Source organism: Lonchura striata, chromosome 1 (genome assembly GCF_050655825.1).
Source record: "Lonchura striata isolate lonStrDom1 chromosome 1, ASM5065582v1, whole genome shotgun sequence".
NCBI lineage: Eukaryota > Metazoa > Chordata > Aves > Passeriformes > Estrildidae > Lonchura > Lonchura striata.
In genome coordinates, this window is record NC_140703.1 from 50,611,784 (window position 1) to 50,629,363 (window position 17,580).

Genomic DNA, 17,580 nt, shown 5'->3' on the forward strand with positions numbered 1-17,580 from the left:
TTTCCTGTTGTTTCAATTAATATTTTACGTATAAAGGCTGGGTTTCATATATGCTTACATGAAACAAACACACAAAGAGGAGGAATATATTATTAAATTAATTTATTCTTTTACTTCTCTAAGGGAATGAAGCACTTTTTTCTCTGGAGACTGCATCAGACTATGTGAAAGATGAAAAAGCTTGTTTTTATGGTTTCAAATGTTACGCAATTGGATATGAATTTAGTCCAGGAAGTGATGAGGTAAGGGAAAAAGTGAGATAGTTATAATTGCTTCACCTAATAAATCACCTAATACATTTTTTGAGAGTAAAAAAATTTGTATTCCCACTTATGGCTAAGTTATGTTAGCAAAATATTTTTAGGTTAATTTTATATAAATAATAACATTTTTTTTTTGTTAAGGACATTATTAATTTGGAATTCTTTAATCAGGATATTATTGAAATGGCTTTTTGTGTGGTTTGTGGCACTCTGCAAAAACACTGTGTGGTTTTATGTCAGTGATATGAGATAGGGATATAAGATTTCCTAAAATTCTGGCCTACTCTTGCATCAGAGATCCAAGATGTGGGATCTTTTTACTGTCACTGCATATAGAATGACGTACTTGCATTATTTTCCAGTGCTCACTTGCACCAGAACTCTGACTCCTTGGAAATGCTGTGTGCATTTAGGCTACCTCAGGCTTACTCAGTGGTCTCCTCATTTTGCCTTAAGGACATGAGTCGTTTCCACCACTGTTTATTGCAAAAGGAAGATTCGATTTCATGTCCTTGACCCAGTTCTTTCTCTTGGCTTATTTTAAGAGATTATTGAAAACACTTAATATGTTTTATACTACGTCCAGAAAAATAAGACTTCCCTTATCCTGGGAGTCTTTGGACTTGTTGGTTCATGTGGACTTCACAAAGTCTGCATCTTGCTTACACAACCCTCACAGAAGATTTACATTATCTTATTCCTGGATTTTGCTCAAGCTAAATCATCTCTTCAGATTTTCAGAACGTTAATTTCTTTGGAATTTCTTTACATTTCAGATAAGAAAACATGCCATAAGATTATTATCTATGGTGGTCCCACTGGCTTTCAGCAAAATCAAATTAATTGCTACAGATGATCTAATTAGTCTGTGTTTGAATAGAAATAGCTTTTGGTTAAGCAAAAAACCCCATGTCAATTCATACATCATTGTTTTCCTTTAAAGCATTTACAAACCAAGCTGCTGGCATGTTTTGAATGCTCAGTGCTAAAACATGCTAGCCAATACCTTAAGTCTGTCATCTAAAGAATATTATAAGTAATTGTTTTCAAACATACCTTTTTATTCTAAAAATTTTTATACACTGTCCTATGTCACAGCAGAACATGGCAGTTGCTGTATGACAAGAAATACATTGCTGAGAAGCTTCAAATACTGGGACATATAAATTTAAGATAAAACACTGTCAGGAAAATGTGTTGATTATCCTATTTTCTGAGATACTAATTTTGTTGGGGTTTTTTTTTCATTTTAAGGGTATTATTCAGCTGGAGAAAGAACTAGCAAATTTAGGAGGATCCTGTGCAGCAGCTTTGATGAAGAAAGATTTAGCACTTCCTATTGGTAAGAACATACTTCATTAATTCATCACTGTCCATGTTTTCTGAATTATAGTACATTTAAATCTTATTGTTGCTTTTAATTTGAGTCTTGAAACTGAATTAATCAAACAATAAAGCTGGCAGTATTTTCTGCTTACTTTTTTCCCTTTGTGTGCATATGGGGAGGAGGGAGACCTGGTAATTTAGATTTGAATGAACTCACCCATCCACTGGTAGAGTATGACTGTATGAACTGTGTCCCACGGCTTCCTCATGGTACTTCATAAATGTGTAGGTATCATCTTTGTATTTTTCTTTCACTGTTTTTTTCTCCCCACACTCCACACCACTCTGTATTAAAAAATACCTGCAGCATTGAATTGTTAAATTTAAAATTACTCTTTTCAAGTTGAAAATGACCATTTCATCTGTAGACCTTATTGCTAAAAATATTTCTACTATAGCTTTTTTTACAATTAGAAAAAAAACCACATATTTTTATAGCAGAGGCTGCAAATAGAGGTTTATAGTAACCCAGCTGCAATTGAAAATGTAAGGGAAATGAGTTTGGAATATGGAGGTAGAACTTCTAATGGTGCAGCCTTATTATGAGTAATAGAATTTCTTTAAAATAACATCAGGATATAGGAAAAACAAGCTCATAATATATAATAGGATAGCTCAGATAATTTTAGGAACACAAATCAAAGCTCAGATACTGTTACATTGGAAGCGTGGATTTATGAACAGGAAAACACTGATCAGTGTGGAGTTATAATCACACAATCTTCTTTGTATTTTTAGTCCAGTATTTTGCTTGTATATTTGGATTGTTTACAAATTTCTTTATGTTGTAAGGAGACACCTCAATTGCACTAGAAGATCTTGATTTCACTCTCCAAAGTACAGGCAATTCTACAGGTTAAATTGTGCCTTCATCTCTTATCCCTCAAGCTCCTTAGTTTTGTTGACTTCTTTTAGTTTTGCTGCTCTTCTATGCAACAACAACAAGAAGACTGAAATCCTCATAACTTAATCTCCCATATTTTACAATACTTTGTACTTCTCTCTTGGGAGCTTTTTATGTTTATTCTGTTAAAATGCCTAAAATAAGAAGAGTGACACATAGATTGACTGTATGCCATACCATAGAAATTTGAAATAAAATATGCAGTTAAGCTACCTGTACAGTCACAGCTGTGTATGAAAGTGGCTGTGTATGGTCTGCAAGAGAGGAGGGATAGGTGTATTGCCTATAAGGAGTATTCTTGATGACTGATCTAAAGGCAATTGATTTGTCTGTTTATCTAACACCAGCTCAAGAACTTCAACCAAGTCTGGCAAGGTTGCTGGCAAGTTTACAGTGCTTATATAATGTATTGTTTTTCTCCAAGACCACTGGACCCTCTGAGTAAACAAAACTGGGGAGTTATAGTCAACAGTAGTAGTATTTGCAAATTTGAAAATACTGTACAGACTTTTAAGATAGTTTTCAGTTGTGTGCAGTTTTGCTTTGAGTGTTTTGTCTGGTGTCTCAGAAGAACACTGGCAGAAAAATTGCTAAAGCTGTTGTTTTCTAGAGCAACATTTAAATGCCTTAGTATCAGACTTTTTTTCTTTCTCTGCATCCTAGGTTATGTATCGTCTACTCTTTGCTGCACATGAAATGGTTCTTTAGTATTGTCATTTCTAATTTGCACAGCCCTGTCATCTTGTGGAAGAGTGTGAACTACACAAAATAATAGACTCAATAATCATATAAAAGACTTTCTTGTAATGCATACACACAAGGCCCTTTTTAGTAGACTTTTCATACTTTGTTATAATTTCTACAGTTTTACTTTATAGTAATTGTTGTAGTGGGTGTATTCATTGTGCAACTAGTCAAATATTTGTGGGAGTATTCCTCTAGAAATATTAGGAATAAAAGTGTTTTGATGGACCTGATAAGGTTAAACCTATTTTGTTGCAAAAGAAGATGGACCAGAAAGTGATCTCTTCACATATTAGGAAAAGTATCTTTGAGAGTTATATCCAAGTACTGTTCAAGTTACCATGTTCAAAAGGTTGTTCTTCCTTCTTGCCAGTTCAAGATGTAAATTTAAGATACTTCTTCCCGAGAGAGATCTGGACTATGACCAAGATTCTGACTTAAACAGCAGTGTGAAATTGATTTATGTATTTTTTATTATTGCTTTCTTAATTGTATCAAATCTAGTAGTACTTTATTTTTGAGGGCAGTTTTTAGATGTCTTTATTTCTTTGAATTTTAAAAATTACCTTGGGACTTGATTTTCTTATTTCTCTTTCTTCTGACTAGTAGAATTGCTTGACGTGTTTTTAAAAGAGAGTAGAAATATGGTAGCCTTATCTGTTTCACTGTGTTTGGCAATTCTGGTCATCCTGGAATCATCAGACTTTGGAGCTGGATTTGTGAGAAATAAATACTGTGTAATAGTATGTATTTGAAGTTTTGTGGTTTAGGAAGAATCGTGATTCATGAAATTGTGCAGAGTTTATCAGGTTTTCAAATAATTTTACAAAGGTAAGCTCTTAAAAGGGTGTAGCTGTTGCATACTTAGAGATACTGCTTCCCATAAACCATCTTGACCTCTCAAAATCTTTCTGAAAGTATCTAGTCACATCCAAAGACTTGCCATACATAGTGCCTTGGAGATAAAAAGATAAGCACCAAATTTTTGTTCTATGTAACTTGCATTGTTCATTTGTGTGTGCACTGAACTACACAATACTGCATGTTTACTATGTTATTTGAAAATAATATTTTAGCTGCTGATTGAACAGTATGATACATCATTATGCAGACTTGAAATTTGTAATATAAAAGGCTTCACAGAAGAGAATTGAATCTCATATTCTGTAATATGTAGATAATACAACTGTTATATTTTTCCAGCAGGTATTGAGTTTGAAGAGGATCTTGAGATACTTGAAGAGGCTGCCTTACAGGTATGCTGCAGCTTTTTATTCATTGCAATGTACTTAAGCACATAATTGCATTGAAACTGTCTGCTACAGAAGAAAATCATTTGTAAGGCTTTTATAGTAGAATGGAATCCAGCTTATTATGTAGCAGTTTAAAAAAAAAAACATACATAATTTTAGTATTTAAGTCTTTAGTTTTAGTATTTAGTGTTTAAGTATTTAAGTATTAAGTAAGCAATGTTTTTTAATAATTAATCTGCTTGGAAGAAAATATTTACAATGTCACATAGAACATTAGATGACAAGTATTTCAAAATATCCATTTGGCTGAAGTTGCTGTATGTGGCAAGTTTTAAATGTTACCAAAATCAGTCTTTTACATGTCTTTGTAATTAGAGAAATAAAATCACTTTTTCAGCTGAGCAGTGATGTTAATAAAATCCCAAATAATAGGATTGCTGTTCTAGTTTGCTGATGGCTTTTTGTTGAGTACAATGGGAGTTAATGCTGAGTCTCCCTCAACTCAACGTCATTTAACCTCTTTTGGCATAAATTATTGTTAAATAGACTGAGATGGCTTTTTAAAAAGCTTTTTCAGGGTAAAGTTTATTCTTCTTGAACAGTTTTTTAAATGCCCGAAGTGTTTTCACCAATTGTGTCAGGTTATGGGAAAATGTGCACATGTTACTGAAAAGCTGTTCTGTGTCTCTTTTCAACCCCTAACCTCTGCCAAAAAAACAAAAAGGTGTGTAAAGCTCACTCAGGCATTCTTGGGAAAGGCTTGGCACTATCTCACTCACCAACCATTTTGGAAGCTCTCGAAGGCAGTCTTCCCCTGCAGGTACAAAGCAATGAGCAGTCGTTTCTGGAAGATTTCATTGCTTGTGTACCAGGATCAAGTGGTGGACGACTTGCAAGGTAAAACTGCACTGTTGCTTGTCCTTTTAATTGGCTGTAGATCTGTCATAGTTATTTAAAGTATTAGTTAAATAAAACTCTTTGGCTATATTGTTTCCATTAATACATTAGTTAAAACCATGTAGACATTCAGATGTTTAGTGTCTTTTCTTAGCCCTGTGTCACTTTTGTACAGAGTAAGAATTTGTCTTTTGGAGGCTGTAAGAGATTTTAATGTTAGATGCTTTTCTTTGCTGTAGGTGGCTGCAGCCAGATTCATATGCTGATCCTCAGAAAACATCACTGATTTTGAATAAGGATGACATCCGGTGTGGTTGGCCGACTGTTATTACAGTACAAACAAAAGACCAGTATGGGGAAGTTGTTCATGTTCCTAATATGAAGGTAATTATTGTAAGCTTAGCTGTTCTGCCTAAGCTTGCGATCTTCTAGTTTTTATTATAGGTATTCCACAGCATACTCTTGTATTGGACAGAAAGTGGAATTCAGAAGTTCATTGTAGTCAGACTTTCTAACATCTAAATCCACAAACCTGCTAAATTCTGTGTTATGCCAGCACCATTTCATGAAATTAATAACTTGCCTGTAATGAACTACACATGTATAATTGCATAAATAATCAGTCATAAGTGAGGTTTGATGGTGATTATGAAAGTGACAAGAACTCATTTTTTAATTTGTAAGCCAGGAAAGAGTATTATAAGCTGTAGACTTTGTGATGGAAAAAAATAATCACATTGGTGGACCACCTTATGGTCACTTTATTTTAGACTAGAACAATACTCTTGCCTTTTCTGGTTCTAATACTTGGAAGTTCCTGTAGTCCTTGCAGTTAATAAAGATAGCTGGCAAGGATTGGTGTTCCTGTGCTTACCTTCAGCCTCTTTAGTTAACCACAGTTTTTCAGTAGTGGAAAGGAGGTGCTCTTGACAGCCTCAGGTAGAGTTAGAAGAATTTTGTACATTTTGGGGTAAAACCTATGTGGAATGTATGAAAGTGTGCTGCTTCAAGTAGTAAAGTAATGCAAACAAAACAGACACAAAGTGGTTTTCATGTAGTTCTAATAAATTAGGTTTCTTCTGTGTTTTAAAGCCCACTGCTACTGTGGAGTGGTTGGTTTTGTTAAAGCTCAAGTGTAGATGAAGTACTTTTTACAAAAGCATGATTCCTGTGAGAAAAGCTCTCAAATCTGTTCTTTGTATATGATGTAATAGTGAGTTGTAAACCTAGAAATGAGTAGCAGTTCACCAACAATAACTCAAGAATGAGCTTAGTCACAAACACTGCTTGAGTGAAACTTGTGTGATTTCTGACTTAGTGATAGAACAAGTGTAAGACTCTCAGTAGTGATTTTCTCCTGTCAATCGGGAAAAGGATATGTCAAAATATCAAAATAATTGCTGGTTTTATTATTACTGTTCAATGCACTGTAATACAAATGTATTAAAGTGACAAAAACTCTAATTCAATTTAATCATTCTTCTGGACTCATTCAGTGTGCAATGCAGTGATGTAAGTTTTGGTAAATTTAAATCAAATGTTCAGAAAACTGTGTGTGAAAACTGCAGAATTTAAACACCTGCACTTTATTGCAGATGAGTAACATACAAATTTATTTTCCACGTGGTCTGTCTTTCTCTGAAAATTGTGTACTGCTAGCTGTTACCTGCACTAATGGAGATCCATGCTACCTCTGGGGGGAAAAGTCAGTTAAAACATGCTCTGAAGGGCACGATATAAATGTGCAGTGCTGGTTGTGAGGTGGCAGAGCCAGCCAGGATCCAATCTCACCATTGCTGATCTAGTGGCCATGATGTTCTGCTCTGAAATCTGTGCACTCACTTGGAAGGCTTTCTTTCTCTTCTGCTTCACTTTTCTGTTCTGGGAAAACTTTGCTAGGCATAGCAGACTGTGAGCTGCTTCTCAGGGAGTGCTGTGGAACTGGCAGAAGTGACACCAGCCTGTGCTGATGGTGTGCCGAGTCAGTTGGGTGCTTCTCCCCTGCCCATTGGCATCTTCCCAAGATGCCGTGCTTGGCTTTGCAGATTAAGTGTGCATATATGTTGGGTTTTGACACAGCTGGATTTACAGGGAGTGCATCAAATTTAAAAGAATGTGTGTGTGTTTTCTCACTAAATCATATTCCCTCTTCCACATCTTATTACAGGTGGAAGTCAAAGCTATTCCTGTTTCTCAGAAAAAAACATCTTTGCAACAAGAGCAAGTTAAAAAAGTGCAGCGGATACCAGGCAGTCCTGCAACAGCTGTTTCCCCTAGCAGTGATATGACCTTTGGAGGACTTCCTTCACCAAAGCTTGATTCCTCCTATGAGCCAATGATAGTAAAAGAAGCTCGTTATATTGCTATTACAATGATGAAGGTAAGTTACTGCAATTTTGGCAATGTAACTATAGAATTCAGCATTCAAAGTGTGTAAAGGTATGCAGCAGAGAAGGAAAAATGTATATTTACTTTTGGTCCCAATCTGAAAATATATTCAATGTAAATTACTTTGATTAATATTAGTTCAGCCATAAACTAAAATCAAAAGGGCCAATTGCTTAAACTCTAAAGCAGTTAGATTGGTTTAGAATTGAAAGGAAAGTTGTCTTTGATTTTGATTAAACAGATTAACAAATTAATCTGAGTCATTCGGGAGAAATAAAACCACATATTAAAATGCTGAAGGGAAGGTTAAACCACTATGTTTATTAATATGGAGTTGGAGTGTTCCAGTGAATACATACTTTAAGCTAGAGCAGGTGAAATAGAAAAACAGGAAAAAATAAGAGATCAGCATAGTAGAAAAAGGCATACAAATGATATATATATATATCAATGCATATGTATTAAGCAGCATCTGATGAAATGAGCCACTGTTAAATGCATCAGCTCAGACACTTAGGAACAGTTTTTAAGGAAGTGAAAACTGAGCAGCTAGTGTTGATTTGATTAAGTATATTAGAGCACATGCAGTAATTTTACATATGTGTACCATACTGACCCAGTTAAGAGATGTGGCATGTTGTGTGCAGCTAACAGTTGCACAGCTTAATGAGACAGGATTAGCCAGGAGGGTAGAGAAGGATAATACTTACCATAATCAGTATGGATTGGTTGTGGGGGCAGAACCAGACAACTGGCACCTTTTAGGGGCAAAGGATAGTGCTGCAGTACCTGTGTGTAAATAGTGCAGCTGGGTATTGAATAGTGTCTTCATAGATCAATGAAATAAGTATTAAATCAATGTAGTGTATAAGAAATGGTTTAAGGGCTTGCTAAATCATGTGCATATCAAGGTATGATTTTGGCATTTTTATTTGGGCTACTACAAACATGGTTTTGATGTTTCTTGGTTTTGATGCTCCTTTGAAAAGTGACTTGAGGGGAGGCAGAAGTATTTATTCCAAATTAGGGTTTAGATAATATTTCTGATAGCCACTGTCTACTACAGGTATCTGCTGCTTCTTTTCCAGTGATAGGTGTCAAATCTGCTCACACAACTCTTGGGGTGGTATATCTTGTAATGCATGAAATGCTTTGGGGTAAATTACAGTGGTATAAGTGTAGGGTGTTCAAAAACTCTTCTGTAGATTTGATGGAGTGAGGAATGCTTAATATCAGCTAGTTTACGTGTAATCATTTTTTAATTGAAATAAGGCTAAGGGAAAATGAAAATGGAAGGATTCATTTAAAATCCTCTTAGAAGATAATAACAGTACAAACCTTCATAAAGATAAAAGTAAAAAGACATCACGGTTAAATCAAAAAAGCATCTCTCTTGTTGAAACATTCTTGATTTCTGTATTTAGTGCTTTTCCAGAGAATCTTCCTTTCAAGTTAAGGTTCTTTTCACATTAAGTCCTTTCCATCCAAAACTTTATGAATTAAAGTCATTGTCAATATTCTGTACTACTTCCCTGCCTGCATTATTAAGCACACTCATTTCAGTGTAAAATGCAGACATCTCCTGATATTTTCATTTTATATCAGCCTGCACATTATATCAATACTTGATACAAACACCTAAACATGGTTATAAAGCGTCACTTCATAAAAATATATATAATAAATTATGACATGTATGGGGGACTGATACCCAAAACTATATATTTTTACAGGGACCCAAAATGGCTTATCTGCATATATGTTCAAAGGTTCTTATCCAACCTTTTGTTGGTTTTGATTTAACAGGGGAATCTCGTAGCTCAGAAACTCTTGCAGCCCAGAGAGATTCTTGGTGAGGGACTTTGCATTTCTAGGAATAGCTCTGTTTTCTTAGGGGGCTTTTCAGAGCAATGATTTCACAGGACACTCTAGAAGTGAACCAGGTCTTTTTTGTAGTGGAAGTCAATGGAAGTATCACCTCCATGTTCAGGGAGTTTCATCTTCACTTGGAGCTGAAAGAAAAAGGATGCGAATTTTCATTGATAAAGCCCCTGGGCTGGTTTGCAGGTTTTACCTGCAACTTACTTGCTTTCTTATCTTCCCATGGTCTTCAATGCATTGCCTGGATTCAAAAGGGTTTTATACAAGTCACATTTTAAGCGATTCAAAGACTTAAGAAGGTCTTTGTTAATAGTAGCAGTCTTTCTTATCTAAATAATGTCTGTTTAATGAGACAGTGAAGATACTCTTTCATGTGTGCATTTATATATTTCTGTGTTTTGAAATTTGTTTCTGATTCCCTGATCAATGCTTCAGGGTTGTGTAAAGTTAGATTGATGTGTTCTGTAAGAAAATGTGGTGCTTTCTGTTATTCAGTGGTGTAACTGTTGGTTTCATGTTTGAATTTAACTTCTTTATAGGCATACGAAAATTATTCTTTTGAAGAACTACGTTTTGCTTCACCAACACCAAAGAGGTAAACATTGAAAAATTTATTTTGGTTAGGGACTTAAATTAACATGTCTTGACATTTCTGCTCTACGCCCAGACTCCCAGGTGTGACTGACAGGTAATCCTGTCTGGAGGTAGAAACACAGAAGTCAAGTATTATGTTTTCTTACATGTACTTTTATTTAAAATCCTTTTTTCTTAATCATTCAAATGTAGTTTCTTTATTTGTATTAGCTACTCTCTGAATGTGTTCCTTTATCATTTGGTATAAATAAATGTAGAAGAGAGGATTATATTTTCATAGTAAATAATAGAAGGTTAGTACATTGGGAAAGGGAATAATTGTATTTAGATGATCTGCTAGAAAAAGAGTAGTTTTCAAACTAAACATTATACTAATCATTATATTTTGATTGATTGATTTTGTTTTGTTTATGCCTAGACCCAGTGAAAATATGTTGATCAGAGTCAATAATGATGGTACATACTGTGCAAACTGGACTCCTGGAGCTGTGGGTCTCTATACCATTCATGTTACTATAGATGGCATTGAAATAGGTACTTTACTTTCACTATTTAAGCATATGTTTATATTATTTCCATTTTGTATACTAACACATTTTTGTCTTGATGCTCATAAGACTTAATGTACAGTTCATAACAAAACTTAGTAGCCAAGTTTTCATTCAAAAGCCGTCTAGTTAAATCTCTTTTTTTTCAGAATAAAAAACCCCACACACTGAAATAGGAATATATATTGTAAATCATGTATTTATAATGTGGTTAGACTACCAGATTAACAGTGTCTCTTATTCTCAACTCTGTGTTGAAAGAAGAGTGTCTTGTTTCAGCTGAGTGTGACAGAGAAGTATAGTTAAAGAGAAAAAAAACCCAGTCCAACACTGAAGAACCTACGGAAAGGCAAAATTGTTCCTTACAATGCTGAAATGCATACTGTCATTTGTTCTGGAAAATTGAGGAGGTGTGGTATTAACTGAGAGTCTGCCTAAACTCTTAATTATTTGTACTAATTTTTAAGTACTTTTGGTTCATTCCTTGCTGGAAATCTTTTAGTTAACTTGCCAGTCTTGGGGACTGCACTATGAGATACTATAGCATATAGTGGAAAGAGTGCCCTTCTAAAAATACTCTGTCTTGAATGCTCTCATGTCAGCCTTACTGGTGCTACAGTGAAGATGGTAGTAGAAACACTCAAAGTGTTGTAGGCTTGGGTGAGTTGATGAGCACCAGCAGTTCCTCTTTCCCAATACTGACCAGCATCTTTAGTAAACACATTGTGATACTCATAAATGCAAGTACACATAATTCCTGTAGAAATGAAATGTGATTTGGTTTTACATGTTAACTACAGAAAATAAGACGTATAAAGTATTATTATTAATGGTTATCTCTATTCCTCAGAGGAAGATTTGCCTTCATAGGAGTGTGATGCACTCAGTTGTATTTTTTTCAGCATGTCATCTCTGGAGCAAACTTTACCTGTAGTTTCAATCAACTGCTCTTATACTTTTACACAGGTTCTACCATCCTCAAGCATTGTGTAGGGTAAACTAGAAATTATAAATATAAATCTCAACCATCATTATTAAATAGGTATGAGTATACTCTTAATACTCAGCTGTGCCATTTTTCTGCAACAGAACTTTCTGACTCAATCATTATATTAGACTATGCCATCTGAAGCTTTGATGTACTTACGCTTGACCCATAATTCTGTCAACTTTTGACTGCTTAAGTACTGGTAACAGTTTCTCTTTATTTCAAACCTTTTATGTTCTTGATGCTTGTAGATTGCTTCTGTTACTCCCATGCTTGTTTAAAAGGATGTTAGTGAAACCAACAGTTTCATTGTTATGTCCGGATGCTTCTTTTCAAGATGTTGTTCTTCAGATTGTCGGTCTGTAAAATGAAACAAAAAACACAAAAGTATCTATTGTTGCAGTTTACTTTTAACAGTGATTGCTGAGGCAGTTCTTTGAAGGTTATTATTCAAGGTTGTATTCATCTATTACTTAAATTTTTGTGTCTTTCTTCACATATATTTGTGTGTATTTTTCTTCACAAACAAGAATGTCACTTTCTAGAGCCTTCATGTTTTATAACAGCATTGGTAACTAAATATGCCAATTTTTTACATTATAGGCCTTTTCTGGTTGCATAATGTGGCTTTTTAGGCTCTTATATCTGTCTCACATGTAGCAATTAGCTTCTGTAGCAGTACAACATTACATAAGCTATTGCTTCTCCAGAAGCTTTCACCTGCATCTCTCAAACACTAGACTCTGTTGACCATTCCTTGAAACATAATCCTACAGACACTATTAAGATACAAAATTACCTGGTAGTGCTTGGTACATACTCTGTGACAACAGCATGAAACCACAGCTCTGTAAATTTCCACATATGAAATGAGAAATGTTCAGAAATTAATACATTGCACCATGAAGCAACTGCAAGTGTTGATTTTCGCAGACAGATAAGTGGTTATTTTGTTTACTCTAAATTGTAGCACAGATAAATTGTAGTTACTGTTTAACTGATATAACCCCTTTATTTTTTTAAACTTAGTCTTTGTTCACTTACAGATGCTGGACTAGAAGTGAAAGTAAAAGATCCTCCAAAAGGAATGATACCTCCTGGAACCCAACTTATTAAACCAAAAGCAGAGCCTCAGCCAAATAAGGTTTGGAGAAATGGAAAAAAATCCAAAACAGATAGTTATGTTTGGGTGGGACTTTTTTGTTGTTTAATGTATACGTTATCATATAATGGTGCTGCAGACTTAAGGGTATTTGCACATCACTTTAACATGCTGAATGGAATGAAATTAATATACTGGATAAAATGAGACAAATTAATTTCATTTTCTTTTTGTATATGAATTCACAAAACTGATAGAAGCTCTACAGAAACTGTCTTTACCTTGGCTGGTTACACAAACATATCACAGCTATTGTTAAAGCCACAAACAAAATTTTGCACTATTATTAGTTCTATTTCTTATATATTGTACTACAAAATTAATTGTGCATTAAATTTTGCAAAGATTTTGTTTTGTCATTAGCATCTTCAATCATTATAAAATCCATATAATTATTTATTATCTCTTCTAACCAGTTCCTTTAGTATGTTTTCCTTGCTTAGAAAATGGTATGATTATGTTTTTTAAAGGTATCTTTTCTTTAGCTTTTTACATCCCCATTTCACCTTATCATTCCACCCTGAAGGATTAAAGTAGACACACTAAAGCAAGTAAGCTGAAATGCGTGACAGTGGTATAAGGAAAATTGCCCAGATGAGGGAGATACCTCGCACTTCCTCTTAGATGCAAAGGAAGGGCTATTAAGTGAGGTGATTTGAATAAAGCTGTATAAAAAGATGTGGAATTCTGAAATACCACAGGGATGTCTTTCCTGTCCTACTGAAATTGGGAAGGTGGTTAAGAAATAAGTGGTTACAAAAGGGATCAGGTTTCTGACAACTTCTTACCTATGCAGTGCATCCTAATTTCTTTTTTTCCTAAATTTCAGAATAATTCAGAGACAGTAACTTTGTTGTATGGTTCCCTAGTCTCTAAAATGCATCCAGCATCTGCTTTTACTGCTAAAAAGATTTTTTTTCCCTGAAGCCATGCCTCAAGTTAAACATAATAAATGTACTTTTAGTCTCAATGCAATATTTACCCCTCACTGGCTCTTTTTTTGTTTTCTTCCCCAAGAAGCTTCTTTTAGACTTTCTCCCTTCTCTTGGAAGGAAGACTGCCTGGTTAGTTCATTATCTTAATTAGAACTCCCAATTCCTACTAAGAGAGATTTATATCAAGCTACTTCATCGTACCTCCACCCAAGTTAATCATCATATATGTTGTTTTGCTGTCCCCAAGTTGAGAGAATCTAGTTTGATATGAGATAAATTGCTGAACAGAACTTCTGTTTTTCTTTTAAATTATTACAGTGGAAATTGGGATGATTTTTTCATACATGATAACTGTTGTCAAGGAAGAGTCAAAGTACTTGACAGAAGTCAGTTCTCTGGTGTTCTGAGATGTTATGTAGTGTTTAAGCCTCTCCTTGTGTTGTTCCATGTGCATGTCTCATTTCGTGTTCCAAGCTTTTTCTTTGAAAAAGGAGCCATCTTTGTCCTGTACCTAGTATCTGTAGAGCCTGCTGAAAAGTTAAACTAGATCTTTCATGGTAAACCATTTAATATGTCATCTATCTTCTGTGTCATAATAAATCACATAAAAAATCAGGATAATTCTTGGTGTATCAACAGCAGTATTGTAAGTAATACATCAAGGTAATAATTGTACTTGCTCCATATTTCTAAAGCCAAGAATGCAGATTAGACATGTATCGGTCAGAGACAGTCCAGCATACCAAATCATGTTTTGCTGACAAAAAGGGCATAGTTGAGCTCTAAATGCTGCTTCATCATCTTTGTCAGCCTGAAATTTCGGACAGTTGTAACCAAAGGACACTAACAGTGCATTCTCAGTGGTGATCTGTTCACAGTTAGAAAGACCAAAATACTTTCATTGAGGCACTGGAACATTCCTGTTTTGTAGCCAAACCTTACTTAAATTGCAAGCTAAAAATGGGTACTGTGTTAAGATTTTATACATGTATTCTTCATTTTCTGTTTTTGAAGCCAGATGAAAAATCTGAAGGAGACTATGATAGTGATCTGTATTCAGCCTGGGGTATATGACCCATAAGAATTGCTGTCTCCTAATAGGCTGCAAAGCTTAAATCAACTAACTTGCGGGAAACTTGATTCCACATCCTATTGAGGAAAACATAATTTTTCAAGCTATGTTATGAAATTCAGAATGGTTGGTACCAACTAAAAGGAAAAGGTCCTAATTTAGCTGAATTTGAAAGTGCAAGACTGGTACCAAAATGTTTGGTCAGTAACATGTTTTGATGGTTTCTGCCATCCTGATGCAACAAGTAGCTAGCAAAACCAAAAAACAACCATCTAACCCAAAAGCTCTGGGCTGGGGTTAGTTTTTCTCCCCGCTTTGTAGATCAACCCCCTTGTAAAGGTCGCTTTATTGTTTACAACACCCTTTATGTTGTGTGACAGGCACCTCTTTGCAGATTTGTCAAACAAAAAAGCACAGCAACACAGCTCTTGAAAACTGTGTACACTGTAGGGATGATGCTAATCCCCAGGCCTTTCTGCCTTAGTTCTTTAGTTGGAATCCAGCTGATATATGCTTCGTGGAAGAATTGCCTATGGAGGTGTTACAAAAATATTCCTAGCAAAGAGGCGCTGTATCAGAAATAAGACACAGACAATAAAGTTTTACATCATGGTCAGAAATGAACATAAGAGAACTCCTGATCTGTTTTTTATTATATTATCTGTTAGTGGATCTGGTCCTTAAGCAATCTCTAATTTTAAGTTGAAGTTTTTTATTAACTAATTAGGTTAGCTGTTGCAAAAGGGAAAAAGGCTCTTTCCAGGCCTGTGCCTACTCAAAATCTGTAATGTGAGTTTTTCCTCTAAATTACAATTTTTAATTAAAATTTAATTAAAGTTCTAGAAAACTCTCATAATGATTTTCTGAAGTAACATGATGTAAGGACCCCTAATTTGCAAGACTTTGTTTTTGGCTTGTCTGTGTTTAGAGTGCTGTCGGCAGTGATTCAGCTTTATACTTTTACAAGGACCTTGAAAGTCTTAGTTTTGTCTGTTGTGAGAATCTTAAGTATTATGAGTAAGGGGACTGTTAATAAGCAAAACCTTGCACATTTTGGAGTAATTTACATATGAAATCCTTTACATGTTTTTGGTTTTGGGGTTTTATTGGTTTTGTATTTTGTTTTTTAAATTTTCCTCAGAATATATATAATTTCTTTAAGGGAAAAAAGGTTCATACACTTAGCTCTTACCTTTCATTATATATCACTGAGTTTGTTCCTTACACATCATTCTGTGCTTTATGTTGTTACAGATTAAATCCGTATTTGCATTGGTACTTTTATCCCTTTTTCCTGTGGAGTTTGAAAATAACCTTCCAAGAAAATGGTTTTATACCATACGGATAGAATATATACATCTTTGGTTTTAAGAGAGCAATAGGATGGTTTACATTTGTTTTCTATGGGACAGGTGCCTGATAATGTTTGAATGGTAAAAAACAGGATAGTGATTAACAAGTGGGAGATTTTGGGGTGCTGTAGTAAGTCCAGCTTAATATCAAGGAGCCTCTGCTCTAACCTTCCTGTGGAAAAAAAAAAAAAAGAAACTATTGAAGTAGCTATTTGAAAGATGAACAAGTAGAAAGATTATTTTATTTTAAAATGGTTAGTTAAAATATTTAGCTAAGGAAAATAACCAAATTTTGGTTAAAAAGCTGATTAAAGAGAATACTACAGTAGCACAACTGGGAAGTGGTAATTCCAGGCTGATCAGCTAAGATAAATTAATAAATTTGAAAATGCAAATCTGGTGAAATTTTCAGCAACAAATGAAACCTGTGTGTGAAGAAAATCAAAAGCTTGTACTGATTATTGTAGGGTATAACAAAAATGTTTCCAAGTCAATGCGTGCTTACATTATGGTTTTTTGGAACATTTTAATTTTTTTTATTATAGTAAAAAAATAAAGTTATACACAGCAGCCATGGGAAACTAGCAACAAACTGTAACTCTTAAGACTGCTGCCTTATCACTGGCATTTCAGAATCTGTTAAACCTATTTCTTTTTACTCTGAGAGCTCTGTTCCAATTTTTTTTCTTCCTTACTGTCTTCCTTTGCTTCTCTTAGGTTCGCAAATTTGTGGCCAAGGACAGTGCAGGGCTTCGTATCCGTAGCCACCCTTCCCTTCAGAGTGAGCAAATAGGCATAGTGAAAGTCAATGGATCCATCACTTTCATTGACGAGGTAATCCATAAGACATTTTTATTGAAAACTGGGCTAAGATGTAAAGGTAATTCATGCAAATAATGGGTTTTTTTCCATGTTTAGATGTTGACATATACAACTTAAGTCCATAAATTGCAAAAATCTAAATTTACTCATTTAGTTTTTCAAGCTGTCATATCCTTTAATTTGCTTACTTCAAAACCTGCGTAACAAAGATTTGAGACTGATAAAAGGAAAGAAAATTTCCAGAGTTCATCTTACAAAAATACCTCTTAAGATTTAGCTTTTCACTACTTAACTATTTCAACTCTACACAAAAATTCAGATGCAAATGTCCTTTTCATTAGATCTATTACTTAGAGATCTGAAAGATCACTGCTAGTGTGTTAGACTGCTG

At 34.6% G+C, this 17,580-nt stretch overlaps 1 protein-coding gene across 27 annotated transcripts in view; it reads left to right on the forward strand.

Moving 5' to 3' along the window:
* The window catches only part of MYCBP2 (MYC binding protein 2), a 173,871-nt gene that overhangs the window by 101,213 nt on the left and 55,078 nt on the right, over positions 1 to 17,580 (forward strand). For 17 of the 27 annotated variants that reach the window (XM_085593528.1, XM_085593539.1, XM_021548051.4 and 14 more), the window contains 10 exons: positions 124 to 242; positions 1,518 to 1,605; positions 4,501 to 4,553; positions 5,275 to 5,447; positions 5,687 to 5,831; positions 7,615 to 7,827; positions 10,256 to 10,311; positions 10,729 to 10,844; positions 12,893 to 12,990; positions 17,085 to 17,201. In XM_085593528.1, the coding sequence (XP_085449654.1) occupies positions 124 to 242; positions 1,518 to 1,605; positions 4,501 to 4,553; positions 5,275 to 5,447; positions 5,687 to 5,831; positions 7,615 to 7,827; positions 10,256 to 10,311; positions 10,729 to 10,844; positions 12,893 to 12,990; positions 17,085 to 17,201 (1,178 nt within the window). The remainder of the gene's footprint in view (positions 1 to 123; positions 243 to 1,517; positions 1,606 to 4,500; positions 4,554 to 5,274; positions 5,448 to 5,686; positions 5,832 to 7,614; positions 7,828 to 10,255; positions 10,312 to 10,728; positions 10,845 to 12,892; positions 12,991 to 17,084; positions 17,202 to 17,580) is intronic. The other 10 variants (XM_077781355.2, XM_021548052.4, XM_021548060.4 and 7 more) reach the window with 2 other exon arrangements.